The sequence below is a fragment of the Lepisosteus platostomus genome, chromosome 10 (genome assembly GCF_059453375.1).
Source record: "Lepisosteus platostomus isolate fLepPlt1 chromosome 10, fLepPlt1.hap1, whole genome shotgun sequence".
NCBI lineage: Eukaryota > Metazoa > Chordata > Actinopteri > Semionotiformes > Lepisosteidae > Lepisosteus > Lepisosteus platostomus.
The window spans coordinates 48860469-48886867 of NC_142620.1; the positions used below are offsets into that span (position 1 = coordinate 48860469).

General features: G+C 35.8%; 1 protein-coding gene across 1 annotated transcript in view; it reads left to right on the plus strand.

The window, feature by feature from the left end:
* Positions 1–6141: 6141 nt before the first annotated feature.
* Positions 6142–26399, plus strand: part of mtnr1c (melatonin receptor 1C) — a 76222-nt gene continuing 55964 nt past the window's right edge. The window contains exon 1 of the mRNA XM_088596829.1: positions 6142–7684. Coding sequence (XP_088452955.1) covers positions 7411–7684 — 274 coding nt within the window. The 5' untranslated portion in view covers positions 6142–7410. The remainder of the gene's footprint in view (positions 7685–26399) is intronic.

The window sequence follows — 26399 nt, forward strand, 5'->3', positions numbered from 1 at the left end:
CGCTCTGGTAAGCCGGCTCTTACACACCCTGATGGCCAAATGCGTTACACTCTCCCCAGCTTAACTCGGCATCCCCGGCGAAGGGCTATCCCATCCCACTCTGACACCAATGTAATGCAACAGGGGTTCAGGTGAGCACCCTTGCCGCATTAGGTCGGCCCCACAACGACGGGGGCTCGAACCCGGGACTCCCGCGTCACTCAACAGGGACCCAGCCTGGTGAGCTAAAGAGAGATCTCTCCACAGCCCAGTAGCTGTAGTCCTGCTATCACTGGGAAGGGGCGGCGACGTCACCGCTCTGGTAAGCCGGCTCTTACACACCCTGATGGCCGTATGCGTTACAATATGTTTACTGACATGTAACCTTAAAGTTTACATCATGAACTGTATGTTTTTGTATTTTGCTTTTATGGACAGCAGAACATTATTATTTGTTACAGCTGTTAAATAGATATTTGAACTCCTAATTGAATGCCAACCAGTAATCGCTTGGATGCCAAAGCATACCTTCAGGGAAGAGAAGTAAAGTTAAATCAACCTTGTCCTAGATGTGCCACTGCCAAGTGACAGCTTTTTAACTGCTTTGTCAGAGCCAACATTTTTTCCTTAAATGACAAGGTTAGATTAAAGCATTTGCAGTATCAGACTTAGTACAAAATGATGTTGCCAATTTGCTGTATAAAAAGGGTATCAGAGCCTCCCAGAATAACCAATTTTTATATTATCTTTCCTGTTCTGTCTTACACCAGATAAATCCCTTCAAAATTGCTTTGCTTTAGATTATTTTAATTTACTCTGCCCAGTTTAAATGGAATTCAAAAACTTTTGTGTGAATGTGTTTAAAGAAGTCATTCTATCCTTGATTCAATTGAACTGATTGTGATACAAGTCCAAAATTAATATAAAAGATTATGCAGAATTACCTATATATCTATGAGATGATTAATTATTTTATGGTTGTGCAATTCTTGCCATTTCAGATATCCAAAATAGTGCTGTATTACTACAGACAAATGTTAGATCTGGCAAGTACAGTACAATAAGCCGTTGAATGTCATACTGTTATAAGTAGGCAGAATAATTTTCCTCCAAATTCTCATTTGATGTATTTGTTAAACATGTGCAATGGTGCCTCAACAAAATCATTAATCATAATACAATTAAAAAATTTGGAAGCCAAAAAAAAGAATATGAAAGATGAGAAAGAAAAAAAGACACTAGTATCCAATGAGGCAATAGTATGTGCTTTTAAAAAAGTCTTATTAAAATGCTTTATTAACTGAAGTTTGGGAAGGACAACAACGACAAGTCAATTTCACGTAGCTGTACCTATTCACCGGCATTACAAAATGAACTGTACTTTATATACCAAACTCAAATGCCTTCCTTCAAACCCCTCCCTTCACATTCATCTTAAGCATCCCTCCCTCCACTCCCTCTCCATTGTGCATTTATGCTTTGGTTCACTACTTCTGAATGGGGTTCAAGCCTTCCCATTCTGTGATCCAGGGGGCTAGCTATTAACCATGCAGGCTAAACCAAACTGATCTCATCATGCATTCAATTCTTGGATGTCGTTGTCCCTAGTGAAATGATAGTTTAGCTGTATGCGTGCACTATGGACTATGGACCAATTGTATGAGAAATTCAGAAACAAATTTCACCTACAAATTGTGTATAGTCTTATATATAGAAATTGAAATCCATAGCTACATGTTATATAAACTGAGAGTATGTTGCTCTTATCCAAATATTATAATTTACAGAGTGACCTTGATTCGCTGTTAAATATATCTTATGTTTAGAATTACTTCCTGAACTGCTATTATAGGTCACTGTTGAGATGTGGAGTAACATTGATGTGGAGAACTGATCTGCTTGCAGACTCCCTTATTTCAAAGAACAAAGGAACAGAGGAAAACTTTTAAGGCTAACAAATATCCCTTTTATCCTTAATTCATTCAAATATATGGTAATCAAGTAGTTTATAGTATAATTCCTATGTATGTGCTACCTTAATGCATTTCTCAGTTTCTAGGAAATCCTATTATTCACTAAACTATGATTGCAATTGTATTATATATCTCTCAGAGAAGTGACTTTCTGTTGACTTTCATAACAATAGAAATTGAATTCCATTTGGAAGAAACTTTTCACACAGTTAAAAATGCTAAATTATATAACAGAAATAGATTGTTAAAAAAAGCAGCTATGACATCTCAAAAATGTTTTTCCAGATCACCTTTTCTCTCGACGTGCAACACAGAATTTGTATTTCAGTAAGAATAGTAAGATATATTGGCCTGCATTGTCCAGCCAAATCATCTTCTCTCATCTGACAAATTATATCAGAAGCTATTGCCGAGCTGTTAACGTGAACTGAAAGTTTTGCATTTGTGTAAGATTTTATAATTGGCTGAAATACATAGCAATGGAAAATCTCGGGCTGAAATCACAACATTACATATTTAATTTTTCCCTATTCCCTTTACTTCAATTCTTCAATTCAACCATTGTCACCAGGGAAAAAATATGATGCAGTCTTTCAGAACTTTGAATATTTTCTGCAAATCTATTATACTTTGAGAGAACAAGTCTGTTTAATGTATCATATGTTTAACATTGAACTAATGTGATGAGTCAGTTCTCCCTGCCCTTGCCAGGGGCAGAAAGAAAATAATGTATTTCTATATGTTATAACATTATACATATTCCATTATTTCAAAAATTTAATATTTGAACTTTATTTTAGCTTAGCATAAACAGGAATACTTATTTTGTTTTACTGATGATCCATTAGTTACAGGGCTAAAGTTCTTCTCAAATTTGTGAGACAGGACAAAGTTTCTTATTGTTGCTTTTGAATTCATGTTTGTATGTTCTAACATTGTGACAACAAAAAGAAGATTGTTATACAGATATAAAGATAACAGTGCTTTGTGCCAAGTGCTGACCAATAGCTATAGAGTCTTTAGTTATGGGTTTTCTCCTGTTACTCCTGTGTCCTGCAGCCTCCCAAAGACTTTGATATATTAATTGGGAATTTAAAATATCAATTTCCATGATGAGCAGGAGAGAGAGACCTTCCAGGCTGTCAGGAACAGATTGAAATGAAGAAGATTAAGAAAATTATGATCCAATAGTATTTAAAGACTTTTATTTTTCATCACAATGCAGGGATGTCTCTAGGACATATCAGCAAGAAAAGAAATATATTGTCTCTTGATTGTTGTCTATATATTAGCAAATAACCAGAGACTGCTTGGCCTGCACTTATAGATTTCAGGAGGTGCTAGCTTTTTTCATCAATATCAGCTTTCCAAAGTATTGAAAATGTCTTCATTCTTCTAACACTCATAATCAATCAGAATTGATGACACAGTGGCATATGTATTTGGAGCATACTGATGCAGAAATGTGGTTTTCTGAATATTGTGTGTAAATCTCCTTCTTCAATGCCTTACTATATATGCTGACAATTCTGTGGAGGTCCATTTTTGGCACAGTATATACTGCATCATCGGCATACTAGTCAGGGTAAAGGTTTTGGTCTGTAGTCATTGAAGATTTAACATACCAGTTTGGGAGGTCATCTGCACTCCAGTAGGACATTTGTCTTATTTCAAACAGGGAGAGCATGGCTCTAAGACGTTTTTATGATAGATGTGGGCTGATAAGACTTACTTACTGACTCCTGTCCAGACTTCAAACTGCTCTGTAATGCATCCATTAGTAAGGATTATTTCACCTACATACAGTAGTCATGATGCAGGTGAAGATTGCTGATGGATTTTGGAGGACATACTGCAGGAGGATCTTTTGACATCTATTGCAATTATGAAAGTAAATTGCAAATTGCAAGCTGGGCGAATAGAGATTTGACTGCAATTCGCTCAGTAAATTTCCTCATTTTCGCCCTCAAGAAAACACCAGTTTCGATGGTGTTAGTGTGTACTTAGTGTTTGTGCCCATAGGTTTTCATATCGTGTCTGGAAATTAAGTACCAGAATTCAAGTCATACTGGAGTGTTTTGTGGGTCTCAGAAGCATGTTGTGCCAGGCCTAACTGAATTTATGTGGTGAGTCAGATTTTATGATGGAAAACCTCAGAGGCATTTTTCATTTCTAAAGGCTTCTATGCTATTACTGAAATGTTATCAAGACTCCCTAGTACACAGCATGCAGATCACTCTGTCAGTTATTTTATAAGAGTGCCCTTTCTTGCTGAAAATCAACTGAATTTGTTTAGCTGCTTTACAATATGAAATACTATGGTAAAAATGGATTATCAATCAGACACCTAAACCTGAGACTATAAAGAAGAGTGAGGCTTGGTATGAAATATGACCAAATGTGCCTTCATACAGTTTGCAACCAGATAGCAGGTTATGAAAATCTTAATGGTCAGGGCATAATCATGAGATGCTTAAATATCTTCCATTTAGCTTTGAACAGGAACTAAAAAATGTGACTCAAAAATATAAATAAAATAGGAAAACTTTGAAAAACCGGTTGCTTTAAGGATGACAATAGAGGTCAAACTTCAGTTTTAACATTTCTTGACTCTTGATATGACTATGGTGATATCTTACTTTTTTCCTGTTCATGCCTAGAAAATAATGCTGTTAACTTAATTTGAATTCAGGTACAATGCATTAACCCATATACTGATATTGAGTAATATGGTAGGTACCCCCTTTTTAAAAATCAAAATCAATATTGAATATGTATTAAATCAACTGAGTTTGATACTTGGAGATAGTCCTACTGTTATAAAATGTTGGTGTATCTAAAATATATAATCTGACAGAGGAAGAAAATCATGAGATTGAACAAAGTTCAGTATGGTTAAACATCCATACTTAACTAATGCTAGAGGCTTTCTGCCAAAAGGATATAAGAAAACTGGGATGTGAGCTCTGAGTTCAAAGTATTGGCTTTCAAAATGAGTAGAACAAGATTAAGACTGCAAATACTGTGATTAAAAATCACGGACAAGGGTGGTACAAATCTGCTTATGGTTCACATGGTGAACAAGTTGTGTTAATTTAAATTACCATAAGTGATGCTTTTTCAATATCATGCTGTTATTAAAAACCTTATTCAAAATGTCTGATATAGTTTTAAAGATTTTCATTTTTTTACCTGTTTGAAGTACTTGGGAATTACTGTAAGTTGGACAATTCAGGGAACTGCATTGTGAAGACTGTCCACTGTGGAATAATAGAATTGGTCAACAATGTGCATACAAAATATATTTAATCTTTTTCCATGGAGAGCAGCAGTCTATAATAATGTGACACTACCATTGCCATTGACCACTTAAGGCATAATGTACATACTGTAAATGGTGGTCATATTGAGCTGACATACAGCCATCAGGTGGGTACCATGCTTATGTTGCTGGTCATATGTATATTTCTCATAATTCAATTTGTACATTGTATTTCTCTATAGTGTATACGTTCCATGATAAAGTTGCAGAATGTAATAGCCAGCAGCAGCATTACCACCCTGTCGTCTGAACTCATCAGATCTCAGAAGCTAAGCAAGTCTGCGCTTGGTAAGGAGGCTGGGATAGGAGACCTCCGAAGAAATTCAGGTCATGGATGCAAGTGAAGTTGGGCCAGTAAATTGAACTCTTCTTTCTGGAACACAATTTCCAAACGAATGCCCTAGTCTGGAGTTAGGGTCGTTAACACTTGTGTCCTGACTACCTTCCACATATTCCATGTCGGTTCAGGTCCTGAATTTTCCCACATCTCAAGCTAATATTGTGGGCCTACTCGCGTATAATAGCAGCCACTCAGGTGGGTGTTACACTTTAGTGATAAAGTGGGTTTCCTCCTATATGTAAAGGTATTTGGGATGAAAAGTACTGATAGAAATTTATATAATTCATATAACCAGACCACGTCGCATGAGAATTTGAACACGAACCCGTTTGTAGAATTGGTTTGTTAATTGTCCTCCTCTCTGTTATTTTTAACGTTTTTTTTTTAATCTCATGTGTGTGCTATGTATCTTGTAAGGAAAATAATTTTTCTTTCCCTTTAACAAATTTTACATTTTGTTAAGTGCATGTCGTGTGATGGCGCTGTTACACAAACAATGGCAAGCGAAAGGCAGTGTAAGTGTCCGAATTGAAACTAGAGAATGAGGCAAAAGACTTGCATTAGCAGTTCCCAAGAGGTTAATGCAATGACACCGAGGACAAAGGTTTGCCGGGTCAGGGGTTTGGAAGTAGTGTCATAGGTACTTGACAGATCGAAGATCATTTGGGAAAGGGAATTTCACCTATAGCTCGATTAAACGGTTAAATCAAGATTTTTGATGAAAAAAGAACGACTTGGTTCATGTGTTGCCTGTTGTAATGTGGTTGCTACTGTACTGCATGTGAAGAAGAGGAAAGGACTTCGCCACCGAATGCAACAAAAAGGATTTCTTCTATAATTCCTTCAAGACTGTTATAGTTTAAATTTAAATACGGTAAGGCGAGTAAAGAAGAAGCAACGCTTTTTTAAAGCTATAAAATCCAAACCGAGGAGTGGTTTAAATTATCTATCAGTTTCAAATTCGAATACCGGTGTCATAATAATTTTAAAAAGTTTACTTCACCGAATGCCAAAAAGAGACTCAAATTAAGGGAAACACGATTGGATTCTTCAGAGGGACTTTAATTACAAGAAAATGAAAAATGTTCTAAATCCTCAAGAATGTTGCTGATACTGTGCTAAAGCACATTTCAGTGCCTTGTCTTCTTAAATATTATGTTTCGTATCTGGAAGGCGTGGGTAATCGCCGTGATGACTTACAGTTTCTCAAGTGACTGACCCGAAAAAAAAAGGCAGTTGCACTAATCAGGTGTCTAAATGAATGACAGGTTAGTCGTTTACTCCCTGCAATGGAAAACAATATTAACTTGAGAACCTGGTGATTATGATTGTTCTTGTGCTGTAGACGGGCTGTAGCCTATATGTAGGTACATTGCTACAGTGTCTGATTTAAAACTTGCAACTTGCGTACAGTTCTATTTGAGACGGGATTCTCGGCTACAGTATGTTCCTGCCTTCAACATCTATGAAGATTTAGCAAACAACCACCCCCAGCGTGCGTCCTCGCCACAAGAGAAGATGATGTGAAAAAAAAACATTTTTTTTTTACGTTTTAGAGCTGACACCATATCAGAAATATGGGAAAATGCGATGTTTTGTTGCTAAGATGTGAGTCTTATTTCAAGATATGCCGATATGCTGTTACGACAAATTCAACAATCTATCCGGACACGCTTCAAAATAAAATGAAGTTATCTCAATAATTAAAAATGTCAAGTAAATTGAAGTCTCGGTCACTTGGAAGTCGCATGTACCGTAGTCTCCTGATAAAAGAAAGTCATTCGTAGTTGCACTTCATGGTACCAATTAGTTGTGGGGCTGGTTACGTGTATTTGTGTTTTTTATGGGGTTTCAAGCTTGTAGCGAATATGGAGTTGTCTGAAGTGAACGTGAGCTGTGTCGATTGCGGGTCCCAAGGTCCAAATCAGAGCAGCCTGCCAGCGCAGAACCCATCCGCTGGAATGACCACAGCGCTAGCCAGCGTGCTGATATTCACCATCGTAGTTGACATCCTGGGAAACCTGCTTGTCATCTTGTCAGTATTTAGGAACAAGAAGCTCAGGAATGCAGGTAAGGAAACACTGCTGTTTGTTCACCGCCACTACCTCCCCACCCTCACTTTTTTTGATAAATATAAAATATCCATCTGTTGTATTAATCGTTCAGTAACCTGTATTTATTATGTACAATCACCTGTATTGTACGGTATTTCTTATTCCACTAGGCCATTGAAATAGTGCCCTTATTAATATCCCGCAACTTGTTGCACTATGTAACTTCGTTAACAGTTTCAGAAATACGTGATAGCTTATTGTACGAATTGTAGTTATTTTATGTAAGATGCCTTAGATAAAGGTGTCTGCTAATTCATGATAATCCAAATAAACGGATTTGTGTATTAATGGTGTAATAAAAGTACCCCAAAAGTTAGTTAATTTTTCTTATTTTTATAAGATGTTTTTATTATCCATTATTTAATGCTAATAATAGTAATTGTGGGCGCAGTGGCAGCTCCGTTAATTATTTTTTAAGATCATTAATGTTAAATGGTTTGGTTGAGCTAAGTTAATGTACGTGTATTATAGCAGACTTATCCATGAAAGTACAAGATGACAACAGGTATGAATAATTTCTACATATAGTGAGTGTTTCATACAAAAAAAACTAATTTCATGTTATCAAATACCACAAAAGAATATAGAATGTTGTAAAGAACTGTACATCAGTTTACAGTAATTAATTAAACACGAAGTGGAATTATACCAATACTTTGTGAATAGAGGGCTACTGACAAGGATTGGCAAATGAAACATATTATCCGACTGGAGTCATAATATTGGAAAGAGTTTAGTGGTGAATCCGAAGTAGTGGCAATCTGTTATGTAATTTCTCGATTCAGTAAATTAAATGTCACCTTTACTTTCGGCTGACCGATCATCTTGAATGTAGGTCAAACATCTTCTGTATATGGTACAGTGTATGCTGTAAAGAATCATGAAATGCTCCGTGACTACATCGTTTTGAAAGCAGAAAGTTCATTAATTTTATCACGCAGTTACAAATTCCAAAATGAATACAATAATTTCTTTCAAAGAACAGGAAATACACTATATAGTAATTTTAAAGGTCTTGCTTATCAGTTATAACTCTTTGAAGCTAAATGTTGTATCGATGAATATGCCAAGTCGCTCGTTCAATTCTGTCTGGAGTGGCCACATTTCATTACTGAGACTTGCAGTGTGAAAATGATTCAAAATTAACTCTAAAGGCCATTTGAGTGACATATTCATTGAAAAGATGACATACTGAACTGTCTGGTTTGGAATGTTTCAAGAACTCCAGGTGTTGATCCAACAAATATTTACTGTATAAATCCTTTTGCAAAGCCTTGGATGTAGAAGGAAAGGAATACATCTAAAAACATATGCACAAATTTAATAAGCTTAATTTACTTTCTAGAAATACATTTTTGATTTTATATGATATAAAATAACATGGACTCTAATTTTAAGTCTAATCTCAATATATTGTACACTTTGGCATATTCATAGGATGGGCAAGATAATGCAAAAATGTATTTCTGTCATTGAATAATTGAATAATTTTCAAATACTTTTTTACTCCTGGTATGTAATCATTAGTGTTTACTGGAGCTGGCAATCAGTCAGTTGTAACTTACACATACGTTGTGAATCTATATTGATTCTAATAGAAGATCTTGAAGATGTTAACTCTAGGTATAGCAAATATGAACCAGCCACACTTATTATGAGATTCCTTATAATCTACCATGTAGGAACCATTCCACTGTGTTTAAAAGTGTTGCTAAAGAAAAAAATAGCTGAAATTGGCATTTTCATTTTAGAAAGGTTTATGGAGAGATTTGGGCTTATTATGAAAGCATGATAAATGGTTGTAATTTTAATCAAACAAATGCAAATGTTCTAGTTTCAGATGTAGTGACTATTAGATTAAGGAATTCTGGGTGCAGCTACTAGGGCTTTGTGTGTGCTGTATTTCAAAGGGCAGAAATATATTTTGAGGAAACTGAATATAATTTATTCCAGTACAATTGTTTTAGATGCAAATATTATGTTTAAAAGAAAATACTAAGGTCCATATTCATAGTTGAATGGGGTTTATTTATTGAAATTATTGATAGGCATGGTACTTAAGAGTCACCAACTTCCATGGAAACAATCCGATGTCACTAAATTGATCACTAAAGTTCAGCTTGATTTAAATAACTATAACCTGAAGCAACTATCTTAAAAATATAGTCTTAAAACTGAAAAAAATCTCGAACTTCAAACAGAATACTCAATTGCAGTTTTAATTTTCTGATTTGCTTATCGCTTTTGAGGTAAACCATTGCGTTGATACATACAAAAGCCCTTTTCTTTCTTGCTGTACAGATACTGCTTTATATTGAGTCTTAAGGAAATATACCCTGATTGGTCATCTTTCTGGGGTTATAAATATGTGTGTAAAAAAGCTATTTAGTCTTCAATTCAACAGTTGTGGTTTGACTAGTGAGACCAGTTTAACTTATAAAAAGAAATTAAAATAAAACAGAAACTAATGTTTTATAATGCAATATCCATCAGCTTGGACTAAGGTACATCTTATCTCCAGTTGTCTCCAGCCTGCAAGAACTTACATATTTGTTTTATGTCAAGAAATAAAATTATCTAGGAAGCAAAATTATATTAACTTATTAAAATTGAGATTTCTCCCAAAGAAATATATCCTGAAAAAGTTGGAGCACAGTATTTTATTTCCATTTCTAAAAACCAACAGAAATGTAACGCAACAATTATCACAAAATTGTCAAGTCCGATTTACTTTATTATAATTACAACCAGCAATAAAAATGGGCTGTAAAGCCTGTTAATTTACAGTTAACTGAGTTTGTATTAATTCAGTTAAATAATTCATTAATACAGTTAATCCTATTATGAAATGTATTAACTGAATTGTAATACTCACTGCCAGGATGTGGTATATGCAGGAGTAAAGAATGAAATAATAATAATTCTTTGTTGAATATTCAATTAGAATCTTGCACAGTTTCCTTTTCAGAATAATATGGCTTTGTATTTAGGTTTTACGCTCTTATTTGGACCAGTTTGGTATAGAAATGTTGAAAACCATCCGAAAACTGTTTTGGAGAGACTTGTGCACACACGCGCCACTTAAAAGCCAGCAAAGTGGATATTGCCCATTAAGCGCAAGGACGATCCTCTTTTGTTTTGCTGTCAAGTTGGAACTTCATTGTCTTAATCTTCAAAGTATTGGATTCTGCCCCTTTCATCTTCTTTATCCTTTTTTCCTCTGTCACGTGAAACCAATTTTTGGGTTTAGGCATGCAAATAAGGAACATTCAACTTGTCAGACTTAATGTTAACTTGAGCAGGAAACTATAAAAATGTACTAATTTAATTTGTGCTCTGCCTCCTTTTAATTAAGCCCGAGCTCTTTTCTCTGTACAGAGCAGTGATTTCATTGAAATGATTTATCCTTTTTAGCACAGCACAGAGTTACCTTCTCAAGATGTAGGATTTGTAGCCTCCTAAAATATTATGACGTTTCAAGAAAATCGTACAAGCTTTTTTTTTCATTTACTTCCTGTAACACGTTAAAGAAATATAAAAATTAAATCTTTGAGTAATAAAAGACAACAGAAAAATGCTTGCCTGAAACTTCGGGTGTACAGATGAAAGTTTCTGTCCAAATTCTGGGCAAGCAAAGCATTGTTTACTAAAATATGTAAGACTTTAAGTAGTTTCATTAGTAGTAATAGTGTAAGGAGTAGCTGTAGATTACATTTTTATTTGTGGTTTATTTAAACTGTCAGGCATACAAATGGTACTTTAAAGTGTAATGCAAAAGAACAAGTAATAGGTTTATTCCATGCTGAAATGTGAGAACACACCTGAAGAAGGCTCCACGGCCAAAATGTTGCATTTTCTTTGTTCTCTTTTAAGCATGGAATAAACCTATTACTTGTTCCTTTGCAACCTACGCATGCTGACACAGCTACCCACCTGAACCTTTAAAGTGTTATGTTGACTGCTTGCAAATATAAACCAAGATGTGATGGCTTTTGAATTCACAGTAAGTAGTTTTGCACATCAAATGTTATCCCGTGTGTAGCTTACCTAAGCTTATTTTTCTGTTCTCTGAATAATATTTTGGATTCAAATCACACTGTATATCAATAAATGGATAATAACACTTAAATGACAGCATTTTTCTTCATCTTTACATCAGTGGCTTGCTTGCTGTTGCTGTGACTGCCCACTTAAGAGTTCTATGACTATATTGAAAGCCTGGAAAAGAGAGCTCCTTTCCTTAGGTTATATTAATTGTATTGTGGAGATAAGGTTCAGGCCAGTTATTAAGTTGATAACCCCCATGAGGAATTACAGTCTTACTGCACCAAAGCGGTTTGCCAGAGCATTCTTATCTAAGAACAAATAATCTCTTTTCCGCCTGTGTTCATCATCTGAGGAAAGAGCAGCAATAAATTATATGAAATTCTTTGATCAAGACTTGTAATGTGACAAACAAACACCCGGGGTTAGACATCTGTTTATCTGAGCTTTCCATTCTGATAAATGTGGCATGTTTTCTTCCAGATAAAAATATAGTATCAAACATATCAGAAACATCCAAAGGAAATACAAATTGGAATTGGTTGATTCGTATGATACTTTGAATTTAAAAAGACAAAGATCAACTACAGCGACTAAAAGTGAAGGATTGTGCTAGGCTACTGCTGCTTTTTAAGCTTTTTTCCTAATTAAGCTATTGTTCGGATTTTCACTTATGTAGTTGTTGGCAATTAATTTTGTTACTGTGACTGAAAAATTCATGTAAGTTTTAAGATAATAAAAATGATGAAAATCTGTGTCTTGACATGTTCAGATAAAGTAAACCAATGTAAAACTAAGGTCATGCAAAACATTCATAAAGCACAACATACTGAGAGGCATTAAAAATGCAACAGACAGAAGTTTTTAAACTAATAGTAGGTATTTGATAGGTATTTGTTGTGTTTTCAATGCCTCTCAATATACAAAAGTAAAATGGAATCTTAGGATATGAGAATGCCAAAGCATTAAATTCCAAGCTTATCATTTATAACTGTGAAAGTTACATGGCATATAGGCATATTTACACTAAGAAATATTACATAAATTAGGGAAATGCTTATTTACAGAGGCTGTATGTATATTCTGTTACTGGATTGAATGAAGTCGAACTTCAGAGTTAAATGCTGTAACAGCATGCTGCAGTATGGCCTTTAAGAGGCAGCTGTGAACCCAGTCAGAAGTAAGTGCCCTTGTGTGTTCTGCATTAATAAAGACATTATGGAGCACCAGAATCTTATGTTAGTGTTGTCAGAATTTAAATCAGAAGGGTTTCATGAGACTGTTTCAAAGTCACAGTTGTACAATTTGTGAAGAATCCCAGCAAGCATGTACAGTAAGTAGTGCACGTGCTTTGAACTGAAAGCTGAAATAGTTTACTGAAGCACAGCTTGCCACGATACATTACTAAATAATGGATGATAGGTTCAAAACTGGCTTTTAAAACTTAAAGCATGTCAGAAGTGAGTTTTTTTTCTTATATATTTTATTTTTAATTTTATCATTATATCTTCCACCCAGTTTGGAACTGCCAATTATGTTTTCAGGTCTGGGCTCACAGCGAAGACTCTAGTACCCTCATGGGGAGAAAGAGGAAGTACAGACAGGCTCCTCCGATGTATCTACCCATCAACTCATCCAGCTTTATGACACTCCACAGCAAGCTCTGCCTACAAGCTCTGTAGTGACATGCCAGAGGTTCAGTGCTGATTGTAGGAAAAGAGCATCTCATACTGATGTCAGCACTATGCTACAGGTGCCGTGGAAGTCAAACGACTCACTCTTCTGTTGAAATTAGAGAGACCATGGTCGACTTTTCCCGGTCAGTTGTTCACTTCTGTTTGAGGAGGGTAGTGGTTTTTCTTTAAAACTCTATTTCTGAAGGAGTGTTCTGAGCATATACAGTAGTTCAAAAAGTTTGAATACTATGTCATTGTGGAGAATGGAACTTCAGTAACTGAATAAAAATGGCATTTTAGCTTTTGGGATACAACGCCTGTTGGAACTTTAATTCTTTATTATAAAACAGCCTGAAATTTTACCAAAGTATACGATTATGGAGCTGACATCATTTGTTTTTCTAGAAACATGCCAAAATAATTTCACATGAATAGCTCAACTGGCAAAGCAGTAGAATAATGACCCCTTCATTCTGAGTTTTGTTTAAAAAAACACCTTTCCTGCCAGGTGGGGTCATTCTTCAGCTGAGAATTTAAGACACATTACAGTATGAATGATACTACACTCAAGGTAAGAAAACAACATTTTCTGAAATAATGCCTAATGAGGTAAAAAACATGAAAAGGTTATGATCAATCGTTTGCATCATTGTTAATGATTGACAATAATCTTCTCTAATATGTGAGAAGACTGTTCTTTAAATGTAGTCTAAATGACTTGTTTTTGGGATGAGATTTCCTTACTGATACAGTGTTACCTTATTTTGTTAGCATTTTTGATTAAAGATTTATTAAGTTAGAAGGTAGCAATCTTTTTTAACACAAATGTAGAAAACAAAAATGTGTTTTTCACCACTCCAAAACAATTAATAGGCATTTTACAGTTTTAACATTTTTATTTTGCATTATTGAGGAATTATGTCTAAGGCTTAAAAAGGGTTATCTACATTTCTTGATGAAAGATGCTAAAAAATGAAAGTGCAATATCGCACATTGCACATCCCCTCAGATATTGAAAACATTCAAAACCTATTTGATGTAAAGAAAAAGATGTGAGTTTCAATCCACCCTTACAGTACATCATTGTGGGTCAGCTATGAAAGCATTTCATAGGAAAAAGTTATAAAGAACATAGTCCATATATAACTTTGGACTTCTTTAGAAGTAGGTCAAATGCTTTATAATTCATAAAACAAAATTCATCTTTTAGGAAAAGATTCTGTATCTGAAAACGTTTCATATAAATACATCTGCAGTGGAATTTGTTTACTAATAGCATTTTGAAATAAGTAATGGCAAATGGTTTAGAAGGAACAAACACAGTTCGTTGAGCACCAGAGTCTGTAACAGAGGACAGCTAGTGTGAAAGCCATGTGCACTGTACAATTGTATCTTTCTTTAAGGAAGGCTTTGTTGCTGCAAAACATTTAGCTATCGGTTTTGCTGTCTGCATAAAATAACAAATACCAACTTTCCTTCTGAGGGATGGCATGGTGGTGCAGTGATTAACATTGCAGCATTACAACACTGGAGCTCTAGATTCAATTCTTTACCTGGGGTGCTATCTGTGTGGAGTTCGTATGTTCTCCCCATGTTTGTCTGGGTTTCCTCTGGATGCTCCTGTTTCCTCCCACAGTTCACAGACGTACTGGAAATAATTAGGAAGTAATTAGCTTCTAGGAAAATTGACCCTAGGTGTGAGTGTGTTTGTGTCTCTGTGTCTGCCCTAGGATGGACTGGCATCTTTGAAACACTGTGTATAGAAAACACCTCCACTTTTAGTATTTATAGGGGAATTTGATTTACAGGGCTATTACAAACATCCCTCCTGAGGTCCTGCAGTCAAAATCTGTGAAACAAAGTTGATTGGTTTTATGTATCACAAAAGTTGACCACTTTACTAGTTGCTAGAAATTTTGTTGACACTCCTTGGTGGTACTATGTGTTGTAATAAAACATTGGTTACTAAAATAAACCAGTTATCCATGTAATGAAAGACCTCAGGCATTACATAGTATGATTTTCTGTTCAAAAAGACCAACCGTGAATGTCAGTGGTAAGGATTGAATTCTCGTATACGTTTTGGGATGGCACTATTGCCTCACAGCTTCAGGGTTCTGGGTTTGAATTCTAACTTAGGCTTTCTGTCTGTGGAGAGAGTATATGCGTTCCTGTGTGTTTTGGGAGTTTTTCTGGGTGCCCCAGTTTCCTTCCAAAGACAAGCAGGTTAGGTTTTAATGAAAACTCTAAACTGCCCTTCTCCAGAAAAAGGATGTTTGAGGGAATTTGATACTTTACACTTACATATCTATACTTTAGGAGTGTTGTTCCTATTATAATTAGTACTGCTACTTGGTTCTAGAGAAATACAGTATAGTAGGACCTAATGAGCACAATAGGTAAGTGGCCTCTGCTCATTTTTAACCATTATGATATATGGGTAGGATAACAGATTTAATTTGAAATGTTTTATATTTTTGTAAAATCAATCTATCATGAATGCCTGCTTTCTTTGGGAGCTTATGCAATAACAATAAACCAAGACGGGAAACTTGCTTCGTGCTAGAAGGCAATGTCAGCTGCTTAGTACTTATTTTGTATTCTGCACATTGCCTTTTGGACACAGTGTGGTTAAGGAGATGTAATTTAGTGAGATTATTTTTAAATGCATTTGAATATAATTCATTTGAGAAGTCCTGATTTACTAATTAGTGACTTAAGTGTCATCATTAGCAGTAAAGTGCAGTAATTAATATAATCCTAACAACACAATATGATGTTATGCATTTAGAAGGTTACTGACAGAGAAACCCCTAATTAAATGATTTAATGTGATTCGTTAATGATTAAAAATATATTTTTCCATATCACAGTAGATAATATGCATTTTTGGGTGCAGAAATACAGTACACTTAGATTGACTGTAGATTGTTTTCTTATGTTCACCAAAACATACAGTGGTAAAAATGTACAAGTAAAAACACAATCAGTTTTGTTACACTACAAATTAGTTATGAGGTAAGCAGATATAGTGGCCTCTAAGTGTATTCATATCCTTGATTAACTCTAACTAACATTGATTTAACGAAGAAAATGTAGGTGTACTTTGATGTTTTTCAACACTTAGGAATTGAAATGTATAAAAATAAATGAATATATTATGGAATATATCAATTGTCCAGCTGTATCAATGGTCCTGCTGTAAAAATATGCATTTAGAAATGAACTTTATTCATATGTATTCAGAGTCAGCATATACTGTATAATGAAAAGAAATGTCAATTTATTGTAATCTTCTGTTGTTTTTTGGTCAAATGGTAGTTTCACAAAACCTTGGGAAGCTTAAGAAGCTTCTGAAAGTCACTTTGATTACCACATTCCAGTTTCATCTGTAGTGTCCATCAAGGTTTAAGTATTATACAAAAGGTTGTCCTTTAGTATCTGAATTTTCTTTTAATTCTATATGTACTCCTCATTTTTCATGCAGAGTTTAATAATAAAAGTTCTTGCATTTTTATAGTGATTTACTTTATAGGTGAAGACCCATTTCATTGAACTAAGTAATGCACAGGAGCTATTATGTGCCACAAGGCTAACTACATAGCAGTTCAGGAAAAGGTAAATTGAGGAAGAAATTAAGGGAGACCAGGTAGTGTAAGATCCAAGTGCAATTTAGCCAGGACACTGGGTAACACCCATCTCTTATAAACAGTGCATTGGGATCTTTAATGGATCCCTTTAATAATCTAATAATCCCCCCTTTAATAATTTAACTAGGAAAATGGATTGGAAATTGTGGTCAAGAAAAAGTTCTTCCTACTGGTCCACCAACACCACTTGCAGGAGCAACGTAATGTTCATTAGAGGTCTTCCATCCTTGTACTAATGCAACCCAATTTCGCTTATCTTTTGAGATGAAGATCTGATGGGGTGAAGCAGTGAAGTTGTAACAGTGTTGCTGTCGACCCCTGCAAGTGGAAAATACAGTGCTGACATCAGCATGTGCATTCTCTCCTGCACTTTTAAAGGCTAATCCATAAACCAAATGGGAGAATGTTTACTTCTAACCTTCGTCCTTTGTGAAATTTAATAGGCTAGGATACCAAATCAATATGATTGTGATGTGTAGGTTGAACACAAGCCAGTGAAGGTCAGCCTTCAGTCACTGTTGCAGTTTTAAAACTTACTTAGCTGGCCACATTTGTGTGCCAGATGTAATGCTTTGCGTTTAGACTAGAAAGTTGGTTCTTGTCTGACTGCAAAACCTTTGTCCTGGCATGACTTACCACATGTTTGCAGTATGAAACTGAGAAGCTTTGTTGCAGACTTCAAGCAGGATTTGAGATGGGTTTGTCAACAGGCCAGTTTTGTGGTGTGACTACGATATTATTGACTGTTTATACATTTTTTCTCATCTCAGGCATTGAACTCTGTCTTTTAAAATTGCCACTGGTCTCGTGATGGCCTCCCTAGCCAGTTTCCTCCTGCTCAGTGCCTGGTTGGAATGATACATCTTCCACTACTCAATGATTGATCTTACCACGCTCAAAGGAGTATTTAGAAGCTTTCTAGAAGCTTTTTTTAGAAGCTAGAAGTTTTGTATGCTCTTCTCCTGAAGTGCAGGAGTGTGCCTTTCTTTAGCTTTATCCCTGAGTTTTTTTTTTAATTCCAAGGTCATGGTAAAATGTTTGCCTGAAATTCAATAGCTGACTTTTAACCTTACAGAGACAGGTGTATTTATTCTGAAAATCATTTGAACCACTATTTTTGCACACACAGAGAGTGGAGTCAACTAACTGTGTTACCTATAAAACTGCATTTGTGCACCTGAACTAATGTAGGTTTGCTATAGCAAAGATAGTGAGTACTTATGATATTAAACATATTTTAGTTTTGAAGAACTTCAAGTAGGTAGCTACGTCAGCATGCTGAAAAGAGAAGAAAAGAAACACAACATTTCGGCTATGGAGCATTCTTCAGGTGTGTCGTGAAACTGTGTTTCTTTTTTTCTCATATTTTAGTTTTTAATGCATTTATATTTTTTCAAAAATGTGTGTATTGTAAATGGTCAAGATGGGACATTATTGAAAGATGGTGAATACTTTAGCAAAGCACTGCATTTTGTACTAAACACAGAGGAAAACAGTCTTCACTACAGCGAGCTTTGTAGACTATTTTTAAAAAGAATTGCTTGCTTCCACCTACAAATTGCATCTCATTATATACATGTAAATCCTCTGCTTTGTCATATGTGGGTTGCACAAAAATAAAGGATTTTATCTCTAAATGTGCGGTACTGGTGACATTTCATTTATAACATGGTGTTTTTATAAAATAACCTAGGTGTACAGTAACTGTCCTAATGGACTTTTTCATTAGTTCAGGTTTTACAATAATTAAAAATATACTTTTTTCTAATTTCCCATTATCTGTGAAAGCAGAATTTATTTGAATATACATAGTGAGCTAAATCATTAAAAGTCAAATAACATCAGCCAACCTAAATCCCTCAAGAGAAACATGAAACTCTTGTTATCTGCTGTGTGTTATAAATAGCAGAAAAATCATATCAAAACAATGAAATGCACCCATTTGTAATCCGTAAAGAGAATGTTATTTTCTTTCTAATGCCTGCTAGTAGTTGAACCCCTGCAGCTACAGTGTCTGTCTTTTAAGCACTTGAAATCTCTATTTATACAAGATGAAGAACAGGAACAGCAGATTAAGAGATGGGTGGGTGGCACAATATTGTTTGTGTAAGTAGCTAAATCATAGCACTTCTATTCATAAGCAAATTGAAGATAAAACTAGAAATAATGGAAACATATTTCACTGTTACAATGGGATTTTGAGTATGATACAGTTAATATCAGTGACTTATTCCAAGATAGAAATCTGCAATGCACATTGATATCATTGTTAAGATAAGGTATTAAAATAAAATGACAGATTAAGACAAAATCAACTCAAACAATGAGGTATATCCATTGATAGATGGATTATACTTTACATATACGAGCAGCTATAGATGTTTTTTAGAGATGAATTAAAAATAGGGTAACAGGGGCATAAGCAAGGCCAATAATAGAATTGCTAGCACAAAAGTGTTTTTTGTGGGTTTTGGTTGTTGTTCTAAGGAAGAGAGAAAAGATCAAATAAGCACAAATGTACTGTGTGAATAATTGTATTCCATTTGGAAAACACGACATCTGTTAATCACATTAACTAACCTGTCCTTTTCAAAGCAGGAGTGACACAGAGATAGGATACAATATGTATGTGTCATTTTCAGAAATCTCATTATAAGGGCCTACCAAATATCATCTCTTTATTAGCTATTCAAAATATTGCTTTCGATAGAGACTTTACAGTTTAAACTTACAATGTAGTGGTTATATTAATAGTAAAATATCACAGTAAAATAATTTTTGCAGAGGTGGCAGAGTATATATGCAGTAGCCAAAGCAATTCCATTGTTGTGCAAAACTGATTAGTTTAAGTGACTGTCACAGCAATGACAAGTAGATCATATCTTCCCAGAACCTTCTGGGCAGCCACTGACCAGGGTCCCTGAAGAACTGTGTGAAAAGTATTGATCTTTAATAAATGTAATTTTGTCATGTAAAAATGTAAATGTTTTAAAGACAGAGAAGAAGCACCCATCTAGGCCCAGTTGCGGGCTTTGGTTTGGCCCTGTGTAAAGATGCCTGCTGAAAAAGTAACTGAAAGCAGACTTTGTATTACACACACCTGAGCTTTGACGTTGGGGCATTCAGAGGATTAATTGGAATTCCATAGGAGGGAAACAAACTGTTCGGATGGGCTCTCTTGGAGTTAGCCTTACCCATGAGCAATTCAGAGCCTTGTAAGAGAATCACCTCAGGAGATAGTAGGAGGCAGAGAGGTAGAAGTCTGCTCCTAGACACAAATGGGAAGGAGCAACATATCAGACTGGCTGCTGCTTTGTCATGGTGCCAGTTTTTAGTATAAAGAGGCACCCATGACCAAATGAGATCAGTGGGGAGAGAGAGAGCTTTAGGGTTAAGCAGATAAGAGCTGGAGCTACACTGGGCAAGCTATCAGCCTGTGGAACTAAGAAAGCAGTGGGCTACATGATAGCTTGAAAAGATACAATGTACTCAGGTTTGTCACAATTATTGGACAAGTGGGATGCATGATAACTCATTGACCAGAGGATGAGTCTGAAGTTACAACATAGCAACAGGCCACTAAACATTAGTTATTGGGAAAATATTGGTGCAGGTACGGTGTCATTAGATCATGGTTGGCTGAAAGTTATAGTTGTCACACCCCGTTCAATTAAATAATTTGCCCTGCAGGATACAGTTTTGCACACTTTTGTTGTAGCACCCCTGTAAATAACCTTTGGATGCACCACATACAAAATTCCCTTTTAGGTTGTTTTGTCAACAATGCCAAGGGGACCCAGTTGTAATGTGACTGTTGTCATGGAAGCTGGAGGCTAAGCCGTGGAGAGACCGGTGGAATGAGAAGACCCTATGTGAAGCGGCAGGAACTGAGCAAAAGCGGGGGGGTTTGCGGGAGGCTCAAGGTATCGGGCGGAGTCGGGGACGAGACCAAAGCCCTCAGGCCACGGACCTGGGGCGACCTGGTGAGGCCAGCCTCACGACATCCGATCCCAATGCCGAGTGAGGAAGACAGGACAGAACGGAAATAAATAGCACACCACCAACAGACGCACCGGAAGCACAAGAAAGAGCACAGGGAGGTTAGGAACAGGACAGAAAGGTGGAGCTCCCTCTAGGGGTAGGAGGAGGGTCATGACAACTAAACTTAATTCAGGGCATTTTTAATTTAAAAAAGATGATCCGACTGTTTTGAATGTATACAGGGGCTCTGCTCGAATTCTCACACTTTCAGGGTGTTTTCTCTCTGAGCTGCATGAAGTTAAATTACTTCCAGATTGAATAATATTGTAAATGGTTCTGTTAAGGAATATACATTTTATATTCCTCACATATGAATTTCTTAGGATGCAAAATCATTAGGCTGCATATTTGCTGAGATTGAGCAGAAAGTAGGATTTAGATATGCTGTTCAAAACTCTTTGTGAATGTTGAATTGCTCTTTATCTACTTGCATTTGCATTCTGTATGCTCTCAAGCAATTTAAAAGAAAGATCTGAGGAATTATCTTGCCACCCTTCGGTGGGTTACTATTTCTTGAGAAAATTGTTGTGGTCTTGTCCAGCAGCATAATGAAGCTGAGAAGCAAAAAAAATGCCCTCTCTTAAGCTTAACTTGAATTCATAATTCTTTATGATTTATTGATCTGAAGCTGCATGACCAGCAAAGTGTAATGTATAAAATATATAATATAAACACTATTTCAAGTTAACCAAGGTTGGTTTCCCATCCAGATAATCTTGGATTTCCATTATTATAAAATACATCAATATAACGTGTTTACAGCTATGCTTCTCTTTCTGTCTGTGTAAGTCATGGAGAGCAAGTTGGGGTATGTGAAAAGACAAATTCCTCATACAAGTAATTTTATATGGCCAATAAAGCAATCTTATCTATCTGTCTTATCTGAAATACAGTGTTTTCATAGATAAAAGAAACATAATTATACCATCTTTAGTAATGAATTTAGTGTTTCATTTTGACTGCAATTTAATGCAGTAATACATGTCTTTCACAAGGTTTCAAACTTACATTGCTGTGTAAACATTTGTATGCTGCGTTTTTCTCTGCCATTTTTTCTTATTTATGCAGAAGCTCAATTCTATGGGAAAGTTTTAATTAAATTCTAGCTGTTTCATTTCAAGATGGCAGTTAATCCGGACTATACTTGAGGCTGAAAGGACTTTAATTTACAACTTTTTGCAAATGTATGTTGTGTGTTATGTTATAAATGTTATGTTATGTTCTTATGTCTGCGTTTTGTAAAGCAGTTCATGTATTTCTTTGGGGTTCAGACTCAGTCAAATGAGTTCCTTCATATCGTGGAAATATACAGGGCATGAACAAGGTGAAGCCCATGAGAATCTTTCTGGTTCCTAGAAACAAGGTATCTCAAAGAGCATTTTCCTGTGAATTTAATGTGCCACGGGAGTAGAACTTTCAGTGGAGGTGTGTGGAATGTGGTCTGGTGAGGTTGCATGTTTAAAGTGGACTTTAAGTTTGTTAAGTTACTTTTCTTACATCGCAGTAGTCAAGTCCTTCCTGAAGCAAAGGAGCCTTTGGATGTAAAAGAAAATCCACTGTAATTTTTATGATTTCATACTTTGTTTATAGTGAAATAATATACTTTATATGACTTATGCACTTTGAAAAATCAACAGTTTGGTGTTCATTAGCTTAAAAACATTTTATGAGCACGAAAGGTGCTCATTTGGTGAAGTGATTGAGCCCTATAGTCTAGACGTGATGAGTCTGAGACTGGCCTGTGTCATTACCTGAATATGACTGGGATCTCATGCAGTAGTGCACATTTGGCCACGAACAGCTAGTATATAGTTTTCCAGAGTGTCCTCAGCTTGTCAAATACCAGTGAATTCAGTCAACTGAAACAATCAAAATGAAATAGTCTTCAAAATACAAAGTTGAAAATTTAAAGTTGGAGTGCAGAGCTGATAAGTCAATCATTAAGGTGGGAGATACAATATAGAATGTAGTCATAAAACAGTCCCATAGGACTGAGACCTACAGTAACTGAGACCTAAGAGAAATAAATTGTTGAAAACTGTATGAGGATTGTGGAGATGTTCGGTCTCGAACAGATGCCAATGAACATCACTGTGAAATAATCAACTAATTTCAGTACGTTCTGACATCTTGGTCATTTTTCTTTCTGAGTCTGGGGGTGGTGAACTTTAAGCCTGTGCAGAAAACATAAAGGACAACTTGATATAATCAGGCCATTTTAGAGTGTATGTTTGTAACAGAAACATGTGCCCTTTGGCTCCCTGGTATTTTGGTATCATTTATTAAGATGTTTTGTTCTTATTGGCTCCTGTAAGTCTGTTATGTATAAATGAACTTATTTCTGTCAGTCAAATGACCAAATGCATTTTTTTTCAGCAATAGCAGTCTGGGATCATTTTGTGTCTCGAATGGCTGCTTCAGATACTGAGATTTAAAGAGTTGATGGGAGAGGAGCTCCCTATCTAAAGATTTCCTATTTCATCTTTTTTTGGATCGTCTTATTTGTGTTATGCCAAAATGGATTTGGTAGTGATTGCAATATGAATGCACACATTCAGAACACACTTGCAATACGTACATAGCAAATAGGTTGGCAAAACTAATTTAATAAGATGCCCTTTTAAAAACTAACTGCAAACTGTCTCATCTAAAATGGTAGTCATGTGAAACCTTTCATATGTTCTGCTTTATGAGTCTATTTCCATAAAATAATTCAGCTTTTCTCAAAATAGCTCTTTTACAACAGTGTTATAATCAGGAAGCACTGTGAAGTATTAGAAAAAATGACCTGCCATCTTACATGGAATTGACAAATGTAAGCCAAATGTATTTTTTCTCAGTAAATCTAAGAAAAAAAGCAGCATCTGTCTTTTGCTCCATCACAATTAATGGCTGGCTTGCACATATCTCACTGTCAGATCCTCGTCTCAAAACCATCCTGTTGGAAAGGAGAATTAATAAGTGGCAATTAAACTATGATTGCCGATGTCATCCTGTAATTAAATTTAACTGCCGTTTTCCTCGTAAGCAGTTCCAAAAATTAATTGTGCTGCTAATTTGCTTTGAAATTAAATTTTAATTCATATTGCGCCTAATGAAGACTTTATTTTATTACGACTCCTAAAAATAATTAAAACCCAGCAGTTTTCTATAAAGTTTAATAAATAGGAATCCTAATACATGCACTTACGATGTTGTTGACATGTATTTATCTGTTCTTTTACTTGAATGGGTAAGGTGTGTCCTCTCATCTAAAATGTGAGGCTATAAAAAAGTAAATTTTCTAGACAGATTAATCCATATGAAAGAAATGTTACAGGAATCACATATGCAGTTGTGCTGTTATCTTTTTATCAGTGGAGTGCTCAACAAAATTCTCTGTGTCAGTTTTTTTGCAAAGTCTGGCTGTTGGTGACAGGTTGAGTCTATTTCTTTGTCGGATTCTTTAGCATCTTCTTATGGGGTCCATTCATCAGGAATCCTAGCTGGAGTTCACTGTACCTGCATCTATCAAAGTGTCAAAACAGACCCAGTTGAGTGTGCTTTGCCTGTAAGACCCCTTTCTGTCCTGTTACCTTCTAAATTCCTAAATTTTATAATGCAAATTGTAACCATGGTCACAGTTTGTCATTTGTTACATATTCTATTGGAAGTGTCATACTTGGCTTTAATTGTTTCTTCTTTCTTTTGCTATCTCACTGTTCCATCAAACTTGTGGAAACTTCACATAATGTTCCACTGGCAGCGTCATCTGCATTAAGTATTTTAGGAGGGAATGTACTAGTATAATATTTATGCAGAGATGCAGTGAAGTCTGTACATTAAAATTAAGCAGTTATGTTAACAAAGGAGTCGAGGTGAGTGTGTATTATGGTATATTATCAGGAAGTAGACAAGTGAACTGTACAGTACTTGGATGAATGTTGCTGAAGTTTATACAGTCTTTATTGTGCTGTTTAAGAGGCAGGTCTCTAGATCCAGCACTTTGATTTAAAATTGTAACTAAATTTGAGGTGACTTAAGCTTTATTATCCCTAAGGGAATTTGTCTTGCACATCAAGAGCTCATAAACATATAACATATAGAACAACAATAATGCAATACAACAGCAGTACAATACCAGAATACAAAACAACATTCAACAACTTCGCTCAATCACTACCATATCATTAAAAATAGTTAGCTTGTAAAGAGTCTAAACACAATAATAATACTTTCAAACAATTTTCTTCATTGTTGAGCAATTTAATGCTCAAGGAAGTAAATGCTCTCTTAGTGTTTATATAGGGGATTTGTTACCTCCTCTTAGGTTACACTGTAGGAGAGTATATGCTAAAAATGATCAGTTTTGTGTACCTTCTGTATACCTTTCCTTGTTCATTCATATGAAACAAGTCACACAACGTTTTTTTAGATAGTTGTGTCTCAGTTAAGGGACATAGTGCTAAATTAGTAAAATTGACATTTGGAGAAATAATAATAATAATTGCTTACACTTATATAGCGCTTTTCTAGACACTTTACAGATAATGGGGACTCCCCTCCACCACCACCAATGTGCGGTGATGCAACCTGGATGATGCAACGGCAGCCATAGTGCGACAGAACGCTCACCACACATCAGCTATCAGTGGGGAGGAGAGCAGAGAAATGAAGCCAATTCATAGATGGAGATTATTAGGAGGCCATGATTGGTAAGGGCCAAGGGGAAATTTGGCCAGGACACCGGGGTTACACCCCTACTCTTTTCGAGAAATGCCCTGGGATTTTTATTAACCACAGAGAGTCAGGACCTCGGTTTTACGTCTCATCCGATGGACAGCGCCTGTTTATAGTATAGTGTCCCCGTCACTATACTGGGGCATTAGGACCCACATGGACCGCAGGGTGAGCGCCCCCTGCTGGCCCCACTAACACCTCTTCCAGCAGCAACCTTAGTTTTTCCCAGGAGGTCTCCCCTCCAGGTACTGACCAGGCTCACACCTGCTGAGCTTCACTGGGTAGCCAGTTGTGGTTTGCAGAGTGAAATGACTTCAGTGCCATGTATCAGACAATTACATAGCACCGTGTTTTCCCAATTGTGGATTAAATATGGCAGCACAGTATGGGTTTTTATAATCTTTGCTCTAAGGCTCCAGCAAATGATCTTTGCCTCTGTTAGTTTCCTGAATACCGCTTTTGATTTCTGGCTTTGTTGAATTAGCTTGTAAAAAAGCTATTGAACTTACATTACTATCTGCTGAAACATTCTGTCCTCTTT